The sequence below is a fragment of the Gorilla gorilla genome, chromosome 9 (assembly GCF_029281585.2).
Source record: "Gorilla gorilla gorilla isolate KB3781 chromosome 9, NHGRI_mGorGor1-v2.1_pri, whole genome shotgun sequence".
Classification (NCBI taxonomy): Eukaryota; Metazoa; Chordata; class Mammalia; order Primates; family Hominidae; genus Gorilla; species Gorilla gorilla.
Window position 1 is genome coordinate 112,882,130 of NC_073233.2, and position 23,420 is coordinate 112,905,549.

Sequence of the window (23,420 nt, forward strand, 5' to 3'; positions counted from 1 at the left end):
GTCAGAACTTCCCTCCTTTCTATGCTAAATTATATTTTATTATATCTATATACGATATTTTACTTATCCATTTTTCAGTCCATGGATACTTTTGTTGCTTCCACATTTTAGATATCATGAACAACGTTGCCATGAACATGGGTGTATAAGTGTATCTTTGAGACCCTGCTTTCAATTATTTTAGGAATGTACCCAAAGGTGGAGTTTCTGGATCCTATGATAATTCTAGCTTTAATTTTGTGAGGAACTTCCATACTGTTTTCCACAGTGGTGCCATTTGACATTGTCACCAACAGAGCACAGGGTTCCGATTATTCTACATCCCTGCAAACACCTGTTATTTTCTGTTTGTTTGTATGTTTTGATGGGAGTCATTCTAATGGGTATGAGGTGGTATCTTATACTTTTAACACCATCTTCTTTCATTCTATTGTTGGCGGTAAGTCACAGCCAGTCGTCTTCATCAGCCAAGTATAGATGTTACATGAGCCGTAAAACTCAAAAATCTAGTTAGTTTCTTCCACTTCATTTTCACTCGTCCACCATTTTCATTGAAATTATATTGTCTATTAGAGAATCTAAAAAGATACAGTTCATACAATCTAAAAAGATACAGTCTTTACTTTTATTGAAATACCAAATGTTGACTATGCAAGCTATACTGGTAAGTGTGCTCTTTGATGTTGACAGAGGAGGGCTGGGCTGCCTGTGGTTTCCTGCAGAAGAGAGAAAGGACAGAAGGTCAAGATGGTTACCCCTCACTGCCTTCATCCCATCCTTCATTATGATTCTTTTTCCATCTTCTGCCATATGCTTTTGCCATTTCCCTCGACTTCCATCTGTGACCTCTGTGTCTATTTAGCGAAAAGTACTCAGGAATGTCTTTGTAAAACCTAAGTTAAATTATGTCACTTCTCTTTTCCAAAGCACTGGAAGGGTTTCCTATCTACTCAGATAATATTTTTTTAAAGATTTACCATGTGATGTTCAAGCACATTGTGATGAGGCTCCTCACTGTTTCTCCTAATTTGTCTCTGTCATTTCCCTCACTTGCATTCTCTTTTGGTCACACTATCTCACTGTAGTTCTTTTTAAACATGTTCAGCATATTTCTGCCCCAGGGCATTTGCACTTGTATTCTGTGCTGGAACACCTCTCCTGCATAAGAACCACATGATTCACTCTCCAACTCTGTGCGTTCTTTATTCCAATTTCATTATTTCAAGGAAGGTTTTCCTGAATAAATTACCTATAGTTGAGCATGTATTTTCTACAGTCCCATAACTGTGGCTGAATGTCAGTAATGAGACAGCCAAGTAAAAAGGGCTCCCTGGCAGAACCTCCCACCAGCCTGTGCACTGGGAAGAATGCGCACTGGGGTGGAGCCTTGGGAAGTTCATGCCATTTGCAGCAGGGAGAAGCCTGGCCCCTCCTCTTCCTGGGTGGTACCTGGTATTCAATCTGCGAGGCAGGAAGGGCATTAGCAGGACTCTGGCTCTGTGAAGGGTCCGTTTCCCATTTTTTTCCTTTTCACACAATAAACCCTGCCCTCCTCACCTTTCAGATTGTCTGTGAGTCTAATTTCTCATGGTCGTGTGACAAGGACCCCATCTTTAGCTGAACTAAGGAGAAAGTCAACAACAGTAATGTGATATGTGCACTCAGAGGACCAAAGCCCTGCTTTCCCCATAGATAGCTCCTATGTTTACTCTGTTTTGTTCAAGGTCTGATGCAATGTTTGGTAACTAAGTGTGGCAGGTGGGAGAGAAACAGAGAGAGAGACAAAGAGAGGGAGTGTATGAGAGATAAATGAATATAATTAATAATGGTAATATTTGTACATTATTATTTTAATAATTACTAACCTAGGACTTTCATTGTGTATTACATTTTGCTGCAATTTTCCTTACCCCTTGATTGATTATATAGTTGAGGGAAACTAAATGCATATAAGTAGAATAAAAAAGAGCAAATAAATACTCACCAGACTACATCAATAAAGAACACTAACTTGACCATATAAGCAGTCAGCTGTCTTTGGTCATTGAACTTCACCACCGATATATAGCTCTTTCATTTATTTCACCCTCCAACAACTCTCAATACTTACGTTTTCAATTGCCAGGAAAGAGGTAGAAATCTCTTGTCAAGGTTGCTCGTTCTATGGTGGGCATCTGGGCTTTAGCCTGTGGAACTTCAAATGATTTCTGTACCTAAAAGAAAAAACAGTAGATGAGATATGAGGGATTTTGGATTCTCAGAATGCATCTTACACCATGAACCAGGAAATGCCTGAATGAAGAGAGCTTCCAGGGTTGATAGGACCAAGCCCATGGATATTCCAACTCCTTAACACTGCTACTCTACCTCTTAGAATTGACACCCCATGTCATACTGTACACTTTACATCAAAATAAACACTGCATGCCTAGTCAAGGCTTTTCAACCTCCATTTTCTCTATTTTCCATTTTTGACCTACGGATGTGGAAATCAATTAAATATCCTTTGGGATATGCTCATGAGAACTGGATATGGAAGACTTAGTACTTTCAACCCTCACCAACGCTGATTCTTCAATTTAAGGAGAATTAAATCCCAGAATCTTGCTTTAAGGCCTGAACACTGAACAACTTTCATGCCCACACCACCATGCTGACCTCTGAAATCTTATGCATGGACTGATCAATGAGATCCTGCTTATCGTAAATCCAATATTTCTAGTTCTTTTCCCAGGAATACCCTCAAAAGTACAATGTCTAATTCCTAATCATCCAAAAGGATTTAACTTCCCAGTTCTCTATTCACAGAAACCCCATCTCAATTTATGGTACAATCTTCTCTAAACACCAGTGGTATATCTTCCTTTTCCCACAAGAGTTTTACTGTTCTCTATAATTTTTGATTTAGAAACAACCACACTTTCCTGTGTTAATACCAATCCTATTTTCCCTTAAAAAGAGAAGGAACATTTATCTATTCATTTATGCATCTATTTATTCAATATATATTAATTGAATGTCTGCTATATGTCAGGCATATTGAGGTGCTGAGCAAATCCCTGCCATCCTGAAGTTTGCATATTAGTGAGTAAATACAGGTAAAAAACAGACACATAAATAAACTATTAATATATACTTAATGGGAGGAGGTAAGAACTGTGGAGAAAATAAAGTAGGAAGGATGGGGAATAAGGAATGTCCCAAGTTGGGCAAGGAGTAGCAAACCTTCCCTTCTGCCCTTTCCCATGGAAAGAGTGATTTCTTTTTTATTCCCTGTTACATGCCTTTATGAATTCTACCACAATCTGTAATTGCACATTTTTTTGTTAACCCATATTTCCAGTATCCATATCTCTCACAAAAGTGTGAGTCCTAGATAGTCTTAAGCCATGCAAGCCTCATTTACCCCTTTGTCATCAGGATGAAGCCCCTCACCTCCATCCAGTTTTTATTCATTTAGTAAATTAATAAAAATTATTTCAAAATATTTTCTATTATCTGAATTTTAATAAGTTATAACCCAAAATAGGAAGCTTATAGCTGATATTATTTTGTTTTACTTTGCTCTTCTTCTGGGATATATTAACATTTTCTTTCTCTAAAGCAGATTTTAAACACCCGAATGACAGAAATCAGGTGCCATACTACTTTTGCTTGCCTGAAAAAGTGTGTCATTTTTATTCGATTAGTGAATAATGATAAATTCTTTCTGAGCAAATAAATAAATGACTAGAAAAGGAAATGGAAGCTTACCTTCCGAAATATTTCCATTAGGTGGCAGCAGCAAGAATATTTCTGGAAGCATGTGATGAGTTCCGTAATGAAGATGGAGCCCCTTGTGCGGTCTCTCCAGGACACGTTATCTATGATGATACAGCCTGGTATGCCTTGGGCTACGACTTTCACTATGTTTTTGTTTATATTTTTGTTTTTGCATAGCTTGGGAATTTACTTGATAGATTTATGGAAATCCCTTATAACCTAACATTTACTTAGGTTTCACACAGAGGAAACAGAAAAGCTGGCAAAGGTTGAACAAAAAAGACAGCTTGTAAGCATTGCAAGAGATTGCATAGTGATTGTATTTTGATTCTTGGAACTAACTTTTTATTATGGACCTCATGTTCATTCACTTTGCTTAGAAAAGGGGACTTGAGAAATAACTGGAATTGTTTCACTTTACAAAGGAAAGAATAGAAGCTCAGAAGGATGAATAAACTTTTAGATTCAGTGAGGAAGCAACAAAAAACTACTGTCGGGCTCCAAGATTGTTTACAGATTGCACCATGATGTCTTTCACCATATAACAAACAAAATAGATGAACACATCCAAAGTTTCAGTTATAGAAGATTAAAATATAGAAAAATACTGTATAATATGGTGCCATTAGTAAATAATACTGTCTTATATACTTAAAAATTTGCAGAGAGTAGATCTTATGTAAATTATCCTTATCACACCCTTGCAGAATGATGATAATAATAAATAGAGAGCTGGAGGAATCTTTTGGAGGAGAGATGTTTACAGCATAGATTTGGGTGATGATTTTAGGGGTGTGTACTAATCTCCAAACTTACTGAGTTGCATACATTAAATATGTACAGTTTTCATATGTCAGCTATGCCTCCATAAAGTGGTTTAAAAATAAGACTTGAAAATTTACAACTTGGAAAGAGTAAAATATAAAGCCCTTTAGGATGATTACCTAGAGGTGAAATACAAACGACTGTTTCCTGTAATTAGACCTAATTAGCTCCACCCTAACATTTCTTACTTTTTTTAAAGTGCATTCACATTTTTATCTGGACACTTAATAACATTGCTCTTTGTAGGATCAAGTGGGATATATGTAGAAGAGGGCTTGAAGTTGATCATTTCGAAAGACAGCCAGAACTGGGATCCGTAAAACTTCTATTCAAAATGTTAAATGGATTTATTAAAAAAACAGAATCCATCATTTATGTTTACATGGTGTGTGGCGAATGGGGTTCCTTGTATTGTATTGCTTTAATATTTGGTATGCCTTTGACTGTAAAGTGTAACACTTATAATAAAAGTACAGTTTTTTAAAATGTGTGTGTGGGAGGGGGAAGGAATCTATTCTCACAGCACACATAAGATAATGCAAAATATATAGAGAGCACACACCATTCTCTCAGCTCATTGTTGCATAGGGCCTATCTTGATTTCATAGAATCATTCAAAGGTGGCCTCAGCACCCCCAAATTTTTGACTGTTACTAAAAGACACATACGTGGTGTTGAAGAACAGAAAGCAATGAAGTCCTTCTCCTCGTGGATCTTGCAAACAGAATCTGCCTCCAGGTTCTCAGATGACTGTGAAGAGATGACTGCCAAGGATGCTGGAGAGTCTCTGACCCAGAGTTCCCCATGTTTTTCTGTAGAGACATCAACTTTCTTTTTTTTTTTTTATGTTACTTTAAGTTCCAGAATAGAAACGCAGAACGTGTAGGTTTGTTACATAGTTACGCGTGTACCATTGTGGTTTGCTGCACCTATCATATAGGTTTTAAGCCCACATGCATTAAGTATTTGTCTTAAGGCTCTCCTTCCCCTTGTCACCCACCCCCCGACTGGCCCCAGTGTGTGATGTTCCCCTCCCTGTGTCCATGTATTCTCATTGTTCAACCCTCACTTATAAGTGAGAACAAGTGGTGTTTGGTTTTCTGTTCCTGTGTTAATTTGCTGAGGATGATAGCTTCCAGCTCATTCATGTCCCTGCAAAGGACATGATCTCATTCCTTTTAGGGCTACACAGTATTCCATGGGATATGTGTATCACATTTTCTTTGTCCAGTCTATCTATCATTGATGGGCATTTGGGTTGGATCAAGAGACATCAACTTTTTATACACTGATGTGCCTCACTTAGCATGGCTATCACAATTGCCCACCTTGTTATTTTTCAGTGTTCTTTCTAACTAATTTCATACATACATACAGACCCACACACATGCAAACACACACACACATTTTGCTTTGTCTCTAGTGTCATTCAACAATGTGTAAATTAATAGTGAATTTATCATGTCATTACCAGTTTTCAGTTAAATTATTGCTGCTTTCTTAAAAAAACAAAACAAGATATACATCCCAATAGTCATGAGGTAATTGGAAGTCAGGAATAAAAAGAAGGAGCGAGAAGATTGACTTAAATCTCCTCAAGTTTCCTTAACTCCCAACTCATTTTCCCTTCAATAATTATGAATAAATAGGGTGCTTGTATCACATAATAACTTCAGTTTCAAGTGCAAATTCTTCAGAAACCACATAATGTCAACATGTCTGTAAATCATTTACAAATCAAGCTATCATGTAAATGATTCCATTTCAAAGTTTGAATATTTCTGTTTAACTTTGATTTAGGGATTCTGATGATCTCCTTCACCACTTCCTTCACTTCCTTCACCACTATCACCGTGGATAAAATTGTACAGAAATTTCTCCACTGATGAGACAATTTCTCATTATATCAGCCCCTTAGGTAGAGTTTCTTCATAATTCAATGTACTTTATTTGCACTGGATGGGGTCTAACATTGTTTCCCCTAAATATAAACCAAACATCACAATCCTCTGCATACACCTTCATAACTGTTAGATGTTCAGCCTCAGCACTCACCACCTCTGCAGGCCTGGACAATGATGACCTTGGGTTTGTCCTTTAGACTGACGCAGTTGCGGCTGTTGAATATCTGGAAGATGGTGTCATAAAGCAGCACATCCGGTTTTTTCTTTTTATGCGCAGTTCCGCAGATTCCCTCTAGGATGCCATGAGACATGAGTACCAAGAACGTGCTGTCAGAGGACTTGTGCTCTGGTCTGGCAGCAAATGCCCTCAGCGCTGACTCCATATCCTATAAAAGAGCAATGTCTAACTTCAGTCAGAGAAGCATCACAATTAATAGGACCTCCTAGATTTACCATGAGCGAAACAAGAAACATATGTAACATCCGGGTCGTGGTGCTTCGCATAGCGCTTACTCAGTCATGACAGCAGTTTTATGTTTTATTGTTTTGTTTTTTTTTTTACTTTGTAATGGGGCTGTGGGTTCCTACTTTTTCTCCCTGCTGACACACCATACACTGTCTTCTTAATATATTGTATATTTTTATATGTTACTTATATTACTTTTTTTAATCTCAATCTTTTCTCTCCTTTCCTAACAAGAGTCATGTGTTATAAACGCATCACACCACTGTCCTTGTAAAACCCAACGTACGTTGCTTAGAATAAAATCAATCTTCTGGCCTGACCATACTCATCCTTATACTATGTCTGTTCTGCTTCAGTCTCTAGTCACACTGATCTTCTCTTTTGCCTCACATGTGCCAGTTTCATTTTCAGCTCAGCTCTTTCACAGGTAGCGCCCCCTACTGGGAAGGCGCTGCATTCGCATCTTCCCAGAGCCATTCCATTCCTTCCAGTAGTGCCGTCCAACTCCTGTGTTCTCTCCCCACAGAGGCTTTTCTGGACCAACCCAAAAACATCGCACCCCATCCAACATTCTCCCTCATGTTTCCTTTTTGCTTACTTTGGATTCTCTTGTTATTCTTATATAGACACATACACACACTCATTATCTGAAATTGTCCGGTTTCGCTTATATTGTGAGATTTTACCTCAACTCTAACCTAGATCCTTGCAATTTGAAACTTCTCGTATCATTTACAGACTTATCCACAGTATCAGGAAAAGCTCTTGGCCCCAAAGTTTGGATTTAATATTTGTTTTAAGAGTGCACTCCTGGGCCGGGTGCGGTGGCTCACGCCTGTAATTCCAGCACTTTGGGAGGCCAAGGCGGGCAGATCACGAGGTCAGGAGACCGAGACCATCCTGGCTAACAAGGTGAAACCCCATCTCTGTTAAAAATAGAGAAAATTAGCCGGGCGTGGTGGCACGCTCCTGTAGCCCCAGCTACTTGGTAGGGCAGGAGTATCGCTTGTGGAAGGTGAATGTTGCAGTGAGCCAAGATCACGCCACTGCACTCCAGCCTGGGCGACAGAGTGAGACTTGGTCTCAAAAAAAAAAAGTAAAAATAAAAATAGAGTGCCCTCCTGCCTAAAACACATTACTCTGTGATTTTATGTGGAATCTTGGGGCTACATCCCAATCGCCTGATCTTATTGGAACTCAGTAACAATTGCGAAAATACATGCCAATCATATTTTGTCTAGTTTTATGGAGTTGAGGGTATTTGAGGCTCAAAAGAGACACTGATTTATGTGTTCAATAATTTCATTTGCTAGTGCATGTGCGCATGTACACACACACACACACACGCACACGAACCCAGAGGTTGTTAAACCTTGTTGAACTTCTATAAAGCTAACTAATTATTAGAAGAATCTGTGTTGCCTATGGATGAGTGTGAGATGGCTTAGGGGTTCTTACCCTGGCTGTGAGATTCTTTTCGTCAACCACAGTGTAGCCCAGGCCTTGAAGCAGCCTTTTCATCCCCAGGATGTCAAAGTGAGCCCCATTCCTTGCAGGCAGGTGATCAAACTTTGTATTGCATATGATGAGAGCCAGGCGTCTGCGGTCCTCTCTCTTTTTTATTGGATAGATCTGCAGGAGATGGACATGAAGCAACTTTGATTACCCGAGTCTCTTTTCAACCTCCATATGCCTCACAATTTTGCTTTTTTAAGACCTCATGCAGCTGCCCCCTTCCCTAACCTCTATCAGAAGACACTGCCTTCCTCTCTCTCAAGAGCCCAGAGCAAGAACCAGGACATATCTGGAATGATTATTCAACCTTCTTGTCTCTCTAGAGCCCAGAGCAAGAACCGGGACATATCTGGAATGATCACTCAAGAATCTTGAGGAAACTAGAATAATTCCTACCCCCTTCCTTCTCCTTTTTCTTCTCCACCTACTCAAACATTTCTTATATTTAGGTTCAAATCAAATTTCATATAAACCAAGAGGTGTTGTCATCGGCTCCAGTAAAAATAAATATAGCAAATTTTCTTTGCCTTCCGTATTATGATTATTTTGGTACTATTTTAAAAACATAAACTTACAATGATTTTCAAGATTTAATTATACTTTTCAAATATATTTTATGTCTAGGCTTTTCAACTGGGTACAAACAATTACTACTCAGCCATGTTATAAACATTTTATTTTGTGGCTATATCTGAAATTGTAATAAATCCCAAATTGACACAAAAATCAATAAATGATAAAAAAGAGAAAGCTACATTTTATCATGGATTGAATGAGCACTGGTATTTGTTTGAAGTCATATGAACCCTTGCCTGCTGAAAGCATCTATCATAAAGGTTACCACTGTCACCACCCCCTCATCATTTAGTGCTTTAAGTATTTGTGCATTTATGGCTGGCACTGTGGTTCCCGCCTGTAATCCCAGTGCTTTGGGAGGCCAAGACTGTGGATCTCATGAAGATACGATTTGGAGAACAGACTGGACAACATAGGGAGACTATATCTCTACAAAAATTAAAAAAAAAAATCAGCCTGGCAAGGTAGTGTGCATTTGTAGTGCTAACTACTTGGGAGGCTGAGGCTGGAGAATCTCTTGAGCCCATGTGTTCAAGATAGCAGTCAGCTATGATCACACCACAGCACTCCAGGCTGGGCAACAGAGCAAGACCCCATTTTTAAAAATGTGCATTGCATTTAATGAAAGCAGTTGTTTCTCTCTTCTTCCCCATTTCATACAGAGAGCACAGCACCTCATCATGATTTTTTTTACACAGTCTCAGGAATTCTTCACGAGGACAAAGTTTGAGTATATTTGTAGATTCTGCTGACTCAGGTGGTCCAGCCTCGATTTGCAGAAGAGCTGTGGGATATCACAAAATATAAATTATGGTTTCTGCCTCTGTGACCCAATTTATCACCTAAGAACTTTGAGAGAGAGAGAGAGAGAAATCCTAGGAAAAAGACTCTTTATATTTAGGGGTTATAGCTGTACCTAATTTCCAGCTTAAGGAAATGTGTTGTGAGAATTCCCTGATAGAGAAAGCAGACTCCCACAACCCCACCAAGAAGAAGATGCAACTATAGATTCCGATTATTCTGGAGAAAAAATCTTGATGATTTGAAGTTAAATTTGGCTTTTCTATACTATATTCAGAAAAACAGTTTGATTTTTCCAGTGGTTTTACACTAGGGTACTCATTCATTTATTTGGACTTTCTGCTGTGTCTGGGCAAGAGTGTGCTAAATAAATACTTGTCAGAGTGCTATTTGAAATACAATGTGAGTTCCATGTGCAATATTAAATTTTCTAATATCACATTTACAAAAGGTAAAAATAATTGTAATAATATATTTATTTAACATAATATATTCAAAATATTATTATTTCAACATATGTCACTAGCCACAAGTTATGTCTGGTGGCTACAAAAGTGGATGGGACAACATCCCATTTTGGATTGATAGTCCCCTCCTAGTTCACACCACATACAGATACATGTATACAACAAACACTTAATAGAATATTGAATCCTGTACCATCCTGGTATTTTTTAAGCAACTTTTATGTGAACTAATAATTATTCTAGAAGAAATAGGCTTCAGTTATCTTTCAACAAATTGTGAAATCACCTATTTATGAAGAAAGGTTGTCTAGTGACAACACAGTACACAATAGTACTGTGTCCAAGGTCAAAGGGATAAATATTTGTATGAGATTCTGACATAACTCTGAACATCTTGTCTCTAAACTGCTGGACAGCCAACACTGTCCAACTCATATTTTATAATGTGAGGAAATAATACATCTGTTTTGGATAAGTTTTCTTCTGTAATTCTGATCTATCCCCTTGTGAAATGTAATATTGATCTCTTTTGACCGATATTGTGCGAAAAACTGGGAGATTATTGAGCCCTCCTTCTGGAAAAGAAAAAGGAATTTATGTATACAAATTCAAAGAAGAATTTAGTAAGATCTAATAACAAGATTTCTTTTCATGAAAGAAATGGACAAGCATACTTTTATGTTTGGTTACGTGACCCAACCAAGACATAGGAATCATGAGTAAAGTAATATTGTTCTGTATAAAATTTATATTGTTTTTTAATATTTCATGTATTTTTTATATTTCAATCATTTGTTTCTCTTCATTTTTAATAATATTTTAAAGTAAATGTCTTGCTAAAGAGTATGATAAAAGCGTGAGTTCTGGGAATGCAATAAGTTCTAAGTGTGTAAGGAAACCATACCTTCTAAGCATCTCTTTTTTCATAGATTAAACAGTGACAGATGCTTTTTCTTCTCATTTCAGAAAAGTCTGCCAATGTGAAGACATCTAGGGTCCTGGGATAATCCTGGTCTGAGGGTATGTTTTCCTGTTTAAAGGTTTGGAGAACTTCCAACTTAACAGTCATCTCCTAATGACTTTTATGTGTCTGTGTGTAGAACAGGTGTTTTCCAGTAAAATTAGAAATTAGACAGAAATTCTATCTTATATCCAGTAGTAGAATTAGTACAAAAATATTATTTTATTACAAAATAATAAATATTACAGTGCAGTCTCCTTCCAAAGAGAGTTTCTATTAGCCTGGCAGTGCAACAGGAAGTAATGTGGAAATCAGGAGTTTAGATAAAAATTTCAATTTGAGTCTTATCTGTTATCTAATGAAACAGGAATCTCTCAGGAATCTGCTCAGGAATCTCTTAACATTGACACAACAAGAAAGGGAGTAGTGGAGTGGTACAGGATCAGTAAAGCAATTTCCCACAGCACGTAGGGACTTAGGTGGTTATCTCCTGACTAAATCAGATCATCTGTATATATATGTGTGTGTGTGTGTGTGTGTGTGTGTGTAACAGTTTGTTAAATAACAAATGAATAGCTAGGATTCTTCTTATCCTGCACTCCAGAATCCAATGCTTTGCTGGAAACCCTCATAATTATAACCATATCCAAAGGCCTAGCCAAGGCCTGTACCTCTTCTAATAGCCCAGCCCACCCAGCTTCCTGGTCTGCTGTGCCAGTGTACTCAAAGTATTCTGGGATCGATCATTCTGGAGAATACAAATGCAGATAGAGTGCAGAGAGCCACTGGACCCCTCCTGCAGGGATCTGCAGCTGCCTCCTTCTTGCCACAGCCTCTGCTGATCAGATAGGCTAATTCAGTTTAGAGTTTAGTGCTCATCATATATGATATCTGGGATTGCTAAAATTATTTTGAAGCCTGTATTGCTATAAATATGATTCCTATTTGTTGCATTATCTCTGATTTTTAAAAACCGATATTTTTTCCTCATGCCATTCCAGGTTTGAGGAAAAGGAAAATACTTGCAAAAGACCAGTTTAAATACTAATAAGAATGCATCCTTGCCTAAAATCTTGGACAACTATACTAGCATGTGGTTTCTGTTGAGGGGAAACTTTCCCCATAGAGAAGGGGAGTTTATTTTGTATAGTGAGGTTTGAACAATTTATGTTGCTTTATGTTCATGATCGTATGTGATTATTGGTAAGCTGTAGTAGTTCAGGGCTGAAGATTTCAGTTTAAAGTCTATGGCAAATTGAGTCCTTCCCTGGAAAACATGGATCTGAGAACATTTAGGCTCTAATAATACTGATAATTCAATCCGTGTCAAAAGTTTTGAAATGTTATGAAATTTAAACATTTTATAGTAGTTCCCTGATCATAATTTTGTAACTCACAGAAATGAGTAAGAATTGGAAAATTCTAATTTGTAGCGCCCAAATAATAATTAAGAAAGCACTCTTTATTGCATGCATATACTTCATTTGTTTATTCATCACACATTAATTAGGTATCTGCTATGTGCCAGGATCTCCATTAAATACTCTTATTAATTGGTGAAGAAACCAGTTACATTCTGGTAGCAGAAACTTGGTGCATGTTACTTCTTTTTACTGAAGCGGAAAAGGGTTAAAAGTGGAGCACGTTTATTCTGGAAAACAAAGCATTTAATTTTAGCTGTATTCATTTTGTGATGCCAGTGAAACATTGGAGCAGAATTGTTTTATATGCCGCTAGAGCTAAATGAGTCTGGAGCTCAGATGAGAGAGTCCTGAATGAGAGCTGGTATCTTGGAAGTTGTTGGCATGTGGTGCCTGGCATTACAATGTTTCTGGCTGTAGACAGTCTTGTGAGAAAGTGCTGGAATTGCCCACATTTCACAGGTGGTAAGACTGATGACTAGGGAGAATGGAAGGTCAAGAAACTTGCATGAAGCTGCATAGTTCACATGTGACAGAATCTAAGTTTAGGTTTAGGTATCTCCTACTAAAAAATCTCCCTTATTAACTATTTCTGTGCACAGTCTAAACACAAGGACACAGCTTTTTGGCTAATTGGAAATTTGATCCCGTCCCATAAAAGACAAGGTGGTCTCTAACAGGATGATGACATGTTTACTGAAAATGAGAGTTTAGAAATGAAAGTGTAGGTAGATCACAGATAACACTGCATGGGCCTTGGAGTTGAATATATTCGGGAAAATTTAACATATTTATTGTGTTAGATGCAGCCTTACGTTTTACACTGGTGATCTTTTGGTCCATATTGAGAAGGGTTTGGGTAAACATTTGATGAGCCACGCGCTTCTTTCGCACAGAGTCTACCAAGATCAGGGCTTTGTCTTCAATTTTGGCATCATAATATTTTTTCTTTTCCTCTTCCTTCAGTGTCAGAACATCGTGTTTTGCCAAATAATTAAAAACACCATGAAGAACATCTTTGCCCAGGTATTCCAACATCTTAACTGTTTTTTTTTTGTGGTTGTCTTCTGTCAGAAATAGAAAGACTCCTTTAACTATGGGCACAGCTGAAAGAGTTCTGCCTTCACCTAAGACATAACTCTGTAATATGAAACTCCTCTAAAAATACATTCTATTTTACCATGTCTCCAGCGAATAACACACATCTTTTTTTGCAACTGCAGAATTCTCTCACCTATCAAATTCATACCAGACTGTGCTTAGCAATTCATTTCCTCTTAAATTTGTTTTTGTAGCTTTTCTTCTTCCTTCTGTGGCATTGGGAATAATGCTAACTTCCTGGTCACCTGCTGTTTTCATATTTCTCTTTCTCTTGCTCACAGCTCATGATGATGATAATTTACCTGAAATGGACACTCCCAGGACAGTCCATACTCTTGTCTAGACTGTAAATACTACTAGACTATACAATCTTTCCTCTTTGCTGTATTTAGTTTCCTTGGGGAAAGCACTATATCTTTGAGTTTGCATTTTTAGCACACATCCTATACCCACATCTTTGTGCTCATTAACATCTTTGTGCCCAAAATGCTTAAAAGTACTTAGCATGCTTGCTAAATACATGACTTAATGAACAAATGAATGACTGCATCCAGAGTCCTAATTTTTTAGCATCTTTTCCTCAATCAAAATTTGAAATTGAAAATAATATCATAACTACTCTAGCATGGTGAATTTATGTGACATCAGGTTAATCACTACACCTTAGCATAATTTGAATTTTTATTGGAAAATATAGATATCAAAGTGATAAATTTTTTTGCCTGGCCCTCTTCTAATTACTGCCAGTCATTGGTAAAGTAACCAGTTGCATTCTGGTGGGAGAAATTTGATATATATTAGTTTCTTTTACTAAAATGGAAAGGGGTTAAAGTTGGAACAAATTTGTTTAGAAGAAAAAGTGTTTAATTTTTAGGTAATCATTAGTTTAATGAAGCCAATGAAACACTGGAGCAGAATTGTTGAAAATACATCTAGAGCTAAATGAGTCTGGAGCTCAGAGGAGAGAGTTCTGGATGACAGCTAATATCTTGGGAGTTATTGGCATGTTGATGCCAGCCAACACAATGTTTCTAACCTTCCACAGTCTTGTGAGAAAGTACTGAAATTGTCCCCATTTCATAGATGGTGAGACTGATGATTAGGGAGCAAGAGAGGTTAAGATACATGCAGGAAGCCACACAGATTATTAATAACAGAATCTAGATTTAGGTTTGAATATGTCTTACTACAAGCCTCTACTATTAATTATTTCCATGCACAATCTGAACCCAAGGACTCAGCCTTTTAGCCGATTGGAAACTGGATCCCACCCCACAAAAGACAAGGTAGTCCCTGAAAGAAAAATTATAGGTTTGGTGAAAATGATAGTTTCATAAAGGAAGGAGGATAGGGGGATCACAAAAGTCACTGCATGGGACTTATAATTGAACAGATTCTAAAAAATTGGAAATATCCATTGTAAAATATCCAGTCTTACTTTTTACACTGGTCGACTTTTGATCCGTATTAGGTACTAGGGTCTGGATAGATGTTTGTCCAGCCACGTTGTTCTTTAGCATGTGGTTTATCACCAAGTTATCCAATCCACTCTGAAGGATACATTTGAGCATAGCTTCAAAATTCTTACGCCTTTGTTTTTTGCAGCTGTCTTCTATCAGAAATATAAAGACTCCTTCAACTCTGGGCACAGCTTAAAGAGTTTTGCCCTTGCTTTAGACAAAGCTCTGTAATGTGAAACACCCTTGAAAATACATTCTGTCTTACCATGTCTTCAACAAATACTCATTATTTCTTTGTACCTGTAGCATTCTCTCACCCATCAAATTCCTACCAGGCTGTGTTTAACAATTCATTGCCACTTAAGTTTGTTTTTTATAGCTTGTCTTTTTCCTTTCTGCAGCATTGGGCCTAATGCTAAATTCCTGGTCATCCATTGTATTCAGATTTCTCTCTCTTGCTCAAACTCAGGATGATCTACCTGAAATGTGTGCACCCAGGACAGTCCATTCTCTTGTCTAGACTGTAAATTATTCCTGCTAGACTGCAGGATCTTTCCTTTTCTCTGTATTTAGCTTCCTTGGTGAATTAACTATATCTTTGAATTTGTGTTTTTTAACACACAAGCTATACCCAATTGTGCTAATTAACAATTTTCTGCTCAAAATGCTTAAAAGTGCTTAATCTGCTTGCTGAATACATAAGTAAACATCCAACTTAATCATTAAGTGGATAAATGCATCTAGATACCTAATTCTTCAGCGCCTTTTCTCAAACCAAAATTTAGAATTGAAAATATTTAACAAATATTATGGTAGATTAATATGATACTGAGTTAATGTATTACTCCTTGGTATAATTCAGATTTTCACCAGGAGATATATATATATACATATATATATATATATACACATACACACACACACACATATATATATATCAAAGTAATAAATCATTTATTTCAATACAAGAGATATGATTTAAGCAGGTTGTACGTGGAAAAGCCAGATATCTCCTCTCTTCTGTTAACTCAATAAAGATCATTATCTAGTTTATCTAAATATAAGGATAGCTTTCACACAAAATACATTTTCTAAAGAAAACATGTCAGGACGTTGAACAAAATTTTGGCCTAGAAGCACCAGACTCATTTTCCAGGTTATCTTGAGTTCATATGCCAATAATGAACCAACCATTATTAGAAAGACACATGGAAGTTACAAAACAGGAGAAAAAGTTACATTTAATAAATGTAACATCTCCTATGTATTTTTTGTGATTAAAAAATGAATTCATATAAAGCAATGACAATCATCATTATATCATATGAGTAATTATCATTATTAACAATATCAGTAATTATCATTATTATAATGATTTAATAAATCAGTAATTATCATTATTATACTCATATAATAAATCAGTAATTATTATTATTATACTGATATAATAAATCAGTAATTATCATTATTATTATTATATCATATCGGTAATTATCATTATTATTTACAAGTCTCTCTTCTAAGTACTTTAAAAATAGTAGTATACTGGACCCTCACAATAAACCAGTAGAATATTTATTATTTTATCAATTTTATAAGTCATTTAAATAATAGGTTGCCCTAAATCACATGAATTAGGATTCAAATCCTATTTTTACACCACATTCCATAGAGTTAACCATGACAGGCTTTCAGTAATAATAATATATGTTGAACCCCCATGAGGTCAAGTGCTTTACTGAAATTTCACAAAAACTCCAGGCAAAATGTATATTAACCTCTTTTATATGGAAAAAGGAAACATATACAGATAAGTTACTTAAGAAATTGAGTGTAATCCTGTGAAAAGAAAATGAAGTATACAGTAACTCCGGAGCAGGAATAGAAGTACAAGTGTTCAGAATCCAGAGCCCCAACTCTTAAGTCATGAAACTACATTACATGATAGTTGATGAAGAGCTTCTTAAGAGAACACAGATAAGATGCTTAAGGAACTCAGAAAAGATGATAAAATTCCAGGAGGAGAGTTTACAGAGGCTTCTTAGAAGACAAGACAAAAACGTTGGTTTTAAATGCAATGTAGATGTTGGAACAGAGAATGTGAAGATTTGCAAAGAGTACACAGATTAGTTAATGGAATGTCTACTCTGCCTGAGTTCTGAAGTTCTATTTAACTTACTTGCATGCTTAGTAAATGAATATAGTTTTGACTGAATGAATATGTGGAGACATATGAAAAGCAATTAACCTAAAGAGGTTTACAACACAATAAATGCCACTTATGGAAAACACACAGTTAACATCATACTCAATGGTGAAAAGATAAAAGCTTTTCTTCAAAGATTAGGAAGAGGACAAACACACCCACTTTTACCGCTTCTATTCTAGAAATCCTAACCAGAGGAATTAGACAACAGAAAGAATTTAAAGGCATCAAAATAGGAGAGGAAGAAGTTAATGTGTCCTGTTTATGAATGACATGATCTTACATATATTAAGAAAACCCTAAATGCTCCATGAAAAATCTGTTGGAACTAATACACAAATGCAGTAAAGTTGAAGGATACAAAAACAACATGCAAAAATTAGTATCATTTTTATAACAACAAACTAAAAAATTGGATGATAAAAATCTCATTTATAATGGCTATAAAAAATTTCATGAAATAATAAGGAATAAATGTAACCAAAAAGTTAAAGACGTATATACTCATAACTATAAAACATTGACAGAAGAAAATGCCTGAGATTCACAAAAATCAAAAGATATCCCGTGTTCATGAATTGGAAAATATTACATTATTATGTCTATACTACCCAACAAATCTATGAATTCAATACAATTCCTATTAAGCCTCCAATGGCATTTTTTACAGAAATAGGAAAATCAACCTTAAAATTCATATGGAAGTATTAAAAAATTCAAATAGCCAAAGCATCCTTAAGTAAAGAGCAAAACTGGAGGCAGCACACAACCTGACTTTAAAACATACTGCAAAGTTATAATAATCAAACATAGTACTGGCATAAAAACAAACACAGAGATCAATGGAATAAAACAAAAAGGCCAGAAATAAACCCAGTTATTTACAGTAAATTTATTTTTGACAAAGTTTCAAGAACACACAATAGGCTAAGGACACTTTCTTCGATAAATGATGTTGGGAAAATTAAATATCCAAGAGCAGAAGAATGAAAACGGGCCCTTATCTGTCACCATATACAAAAATCAACTCGAAATGGATTAAAAACATAATCCTAATAACTGAAACTGTGAAACTACTACACAAAAACGTGGAAAAGCTTAATGACACTGGTATAGACGATGATTTTTGGATATAACACTAAAAATATGGGAAAAGAAAGCAAAATTAAGATATGAGATTACATCAAACTAAAAAGCTTTTGCAAAGCCAAGGAAACAACAGTGTGAAGAGATAACCAACAGAATAGGAGTAAATATTTGAATCCATATATCTGATATTAATATTCAAAATATATGAGAAACACAATTCAATAGGAAGAAAACAAATATTACAAAATGAGCCAAGGACCAAAATAGACATTTTTCATAGGAAGATGCATAAATGGACAACAGGTCTATACAAAATGCTCAACATCTCTGATCACCAGGGACATTAAAACCACAATGAGATAATGCCTCACACCTGTTAGAATGATTAGAATGTGTATTATAAAAAAAAAAAGGTAACAAGTGTTGGAAAGGATGTAGAGAAAAAGGAACTCTTGTATACTGTTGGTGAAAATATAAATTAGTACAGTCATAATGAAAAACAATAGGAAACTCCTCAAAAAGTTAAAAATTAAAATGAATTAAAAATGTTAAAAATGGTGTAGCAGCCCAAATATTTAGTATGTATTTTAAACATTAAGTCAGTGTGTTGAAAATACATATACACTTCCATTGTGATTGCAGCATTATTCACAATAGGCAAGATATAAAATCAACCTAAGTATCTGTAGATGGATGAATGGATGGAGAAAGTATCATAATGCAACAGTATTCAGCTTTAGAAAAAAGAAAGAAATCCTGTCATTTGTGACAACATTGATGAACATGGATAACATTACATTAAATAAAATAAGCCAAGCTGGGCACCAAAAAACAAATACTATATGATCTCACTGATGTGTAGACTCAAAAAAGTTAAACACATAAAAGCAGAGGGTAGAATCGTGGTGCTTAGGAGGAGGCAGGAAGTTTGGGGAGATGTTGATCAAAGGAAACAACATTTCAATTAGATCGGAGGAGTAAGTTTAAGAAATCTATTGCACCACATAGTGACTATAGTCGATGAATTCTTGAAAATTGTTTGACAGTGTAAATTTTAAGTGCTGTAATCACAAAAAAAGATGAGCGTATGAGGTAATGCATATGTTATTTAGCTCTTTAGGCATTCTACAATATATATTTCAAACATCATTTTGTACATAAGTATATAAAATATTTATTTGCCAATTGAATAAATAAAATAATATTTATAAAAAACAATTCAAGACATTTGGCTTGAGAGCCTCTTTTCATAATCTATAAATTCTCATAGCATCAATTATAAGTTTAAAATAATAAGTAAATGACTCAAATTTATGGATCAGCCCAGATGTGGATCCCGTATGGAAACCCATACATCCAACAATGAGACGTCACTTAAAATACTCCCACAACCTCATTCAATTGAACTTTTAAAATTGAACTGCTAATTTTCTTCTATTTCCATCCTTCATTTCCTCCTCCATATAGTAAAAAATAATACCTAACTTCCAAGTGCGGGAAGGCAGCAAAACCTGGTGATATTAAACTTCTTCTGCCTTCTGTATGTCTTATTCCCCAACTCAATTCACACTGCATTGATTTTATTTACTAAACATTTTCAGAATCTGACCACTACTCTTAATTTTAATTGTTCATTACTTCTATTCAGGCCAACACCCTTTCTTTCTGAATTACACCAAGAACCTTATAAACCTTCTTTTTGTCCTTTCTATTCTATTCTTCACAATGAAGAGTGTTCCTATATCTAGATTTGACCATGAAACCTCTCAGCTTATTCTAACCTAGGCCTTCTCATTCAGCCTCATCTTCTGATACTGTCCCCACCTTGCTCATTACAATTAAAATATTCTGCTCTTCATTTAATGTCTGGTCCAGTCTCCCACCTTCTCCTTGCTTCCTATTCTCCTATACTTTCTGTTCATTCTCCAAGTCTAAGACCAGATGGCATTTTTTTTTTTTTTCAGGCAATCCTCTGATTCTCTGAGGGGAGACAATGTCAGAGGTACATGCCCCTAGGGCACCTTGTTTCTCTTTAGGGTAGCATAGTTTTTTACCTTTAATTGTGATTTCCAGCCTAATTCTCAGCATCCACCATTAGATTTTATGCTCTGTGAGGATAGGTGGCCATAAACTAGGCCTGCACTACTTCTGGCATTCAAGGGAAGTCTAATAATTATCTACTGAATCACTAGTTGAGTGAATGTAGAAACAAATGAATAAATTTTAGGTATGGCCCAACTCTTGAAGAATATTTAATAAAAGGTAAGTAAGTTTGATTTTATTTAATAGACAATAAGCACACACTGGAAGTTTTAAGCAGAAGGAAGGCATATTCATTCTGGAAAATTTGGTGAGCAAAAGTTTGTGAAAAATACTCTGCTAGTTGTGAGGGTACCATTTTGAGGAAATGTTCTTACATGTTCAAGCTTACAGTCAAGTGGAAAGATAGATATGCAAATACGTCAAATAAAAAACATTGTAAGAATTTAAATAACGAGCAGATGCTCAAAAAAAGCATGAGCACACTGTGTTTCAGGTAGAAGATAGCTGTCCAGAGAAGGGAGGGCTTGGCACTGAGACCTGAAAGACTAGGAGGAATTTGCCCCTTGGACAAGTGAGGGCTGGTCCCCTAACAGAGAGCAGTGTGGGAAGAAACACAAAGATTTTAGGGTGTCTAAAGTAATCAGGAAGCTGGGCTAGCTGGGCTTTAGAAAGTATTGAAGTGTGCAGCCAGGACTGAAGTGGGCGTGATGAGATAGGGCCATCATTTGAAGATGTTTGTTTGCAGAAAATTGACAGAACATTAGAGTGTCGAGTTTAAGAGTCAGGCCAACCTAGATTCACTCTTCTCAACAGACATTAGACCAAAAGAAAATTTCGTAGTCCTTTTCTAGACACCTTCCTCAACTATAAAATGGCAATAATAGCACAAACTTAACTGACTGGTTTTAAATATTCAGTCAGAGAGAGTGCAAGAGATACCCATCACACAGTATTATTTTTAAAAAACAGTTTTTATTGATTATTTTTTGTTATTTTAGTAATCAATGAATTGAAGATGCAGTGATAATAAAAACGAATGGAATAATTTAGAGGCCAAATTCATCAAGAGCAGTTTTGGTCCTAGGCAAAGTGATGTGATGTTCTTACACATTTTACATAGGATACTGTTTTTCACTACTTTTATTTAACAAAGACCAACTACACATGGTTGTTTATAATTATTGACCCACTTAACTGTTTTTGATTAGTGCTCTTCAATTTCTCCTATCTATTATCTAATGATTCTCCTGACTCCAGTCTACGACCAGTAAAGTCAGCCTGCCCGGCCAAAGAGGCAGCCATGGCTGTGAATTTGACTTACTCCTCCCTGGCCAAATGCTTTTTAGTATCATAAAATAGACAAAAAAAAAAAAAAAATTTAAAAGCAAGCAATTCCTGCATTTTAGGAGTTTCAGTTAAATGTTGTGAGGTGAGACGTAAACCTTGGAGATAACTAAGCTAGTGGGAGAATCAAATAAAGAAACTCAACAGCAAGGAAGTACAAGTGAAGTAAAATACAGTAAACATTTGCTTTTTTTTTCTTGTGAATGTAAAAATCGTGCCTTAGAGTGATTAATGGAAAAATGAATAAGTATATTTTGAAAGACAGAAACACCATCTGAAACACTATCTGAAAGTTTAGATATTTTTAAAAAGGCAATAGGGAGCCAATGTATGTTGCTGAGTAAGAAAATTACATTAATAGATCCCTAGCATGTGAGAGGTGAGAGTTAACTAACTGACCACCTTTGCTAATGATGCTAACCTGCAGAAGAACCTGTGCCAGGCTAGCTTCATAAGAATTGTCTGCAGATCTTTAAAGGTTAATAAATGCCTACAGTCTGTTAAAGATTGAGCTATTCAGGGTTGGGAATGTAGTGGTAATCTGATTTTTAAATATTACTGCAGGGGGAGGAGCCAAGATGGCCGAATAGGAACAGCTCCAGTCTACAGCTCCCAGCGTGAGCGAGCAGAAGACGGGTGATTTCTGCATTTCCATCTGAGGTACCGGGTTCATCTCACTAGGGAGTGCCAGACAGTGGGCGCAGGTCAGTGGGTGCGCGCACCGTGCCAAAGCAGGGCGAGGCATTGCCTCACTTGGGAAGCGCAAGGGGTCAGGGAGTTCCCTTTCCTAGTCAAAGAAAGGGGTGACACACGGCACCTGGAAAATCGGGTCACTCCCACCTGAATACTGCGCTTTTCCGACCGGCTTAAAAAACGGTGCATCAGATTATATCCCGCAGCTGGCTCGGAGGGTCCTACGCCCACGGAGTCTCGCTGATTGCTAGCACAGCAGTCTGAGATCAAACTGCAAGGCGGCCTCGAGGCTGGGGGAGGGGTGCCCGCCATTGCCCAGGCTTGCTTAGGTAAACAAAGCAGCCCGGAAGCTCGAACTGGGTGGAGCCCACCACAGCTCAAGGAGGCCTGCCTGCCTCTGTAGGCTCCACCTCTGGGGGCAGGGCACAGACAAACAAAAAGACAGCAGTAACCTCTGCAGACTTAAATGTCCCTGTCTGACAGCTTTGAAGAGAACAGTGGTTCTCCCAGCACGCAGCTGGAGATCTGAGAACGGGCAGACTGCCTCCTCAAGTGGGTCCCTGACTCCTGACCCCCGAGCAGCCTAACTGGGAGGCACCCCCCAGCAGGAGCAGACTGACACCTCACAGGGCCCGGTACTCCAACAGACCTGCAGCTGAGTGTCCTGTCTGTTAGAAGGAAAACTAACAAACAGAAAGGACATCCACACCAAAAACCCATCTGTACATCACCATCATCAAAGACCAAAAGTAGAAAAAACCACAAAGATGGGGAAAAAACAGAGCA

The 23,420-nt window shown here is 36.8% G+C and overlaps 1 protein-coding gene across 1 annotated transcript; it reads right to left on the minus strand.

The window, feature by feature from the left end:
* Positions 1–611: 611 nt before the first annotated feature.
* On the minus strand, positions 612–15,450 carry CASP5 (caspase 5). Its single transcript, XM_004052047.5, has 9 exons — positions 15,238–15,450; positions 13,514–13,765; positions 9,723–9,832; positions 8,416–8,589; positions 6,643–6,877; positions 5,256–5,399; positions 3,754–3,863; positions 2,111–2,213; positions 612–716 (listed from the first exon to the last, which is right to left on the minus strand). The coding sequence occupies exons 1-8, from the start codon at positions 15,368–15,370 to the stop codon at positions 2,115–2,117; spliced, it is 1,257 nt and encodes a 418-aa protein (XP_004052095.5). The 5' UTR covers positions 15,371–15,450; the 3' UTR covers positions 612–716; positions 2,111–2,114.
* Between the last annotated feature and the right edge of the window lie 7,970 nt (positions 15,451–23,420).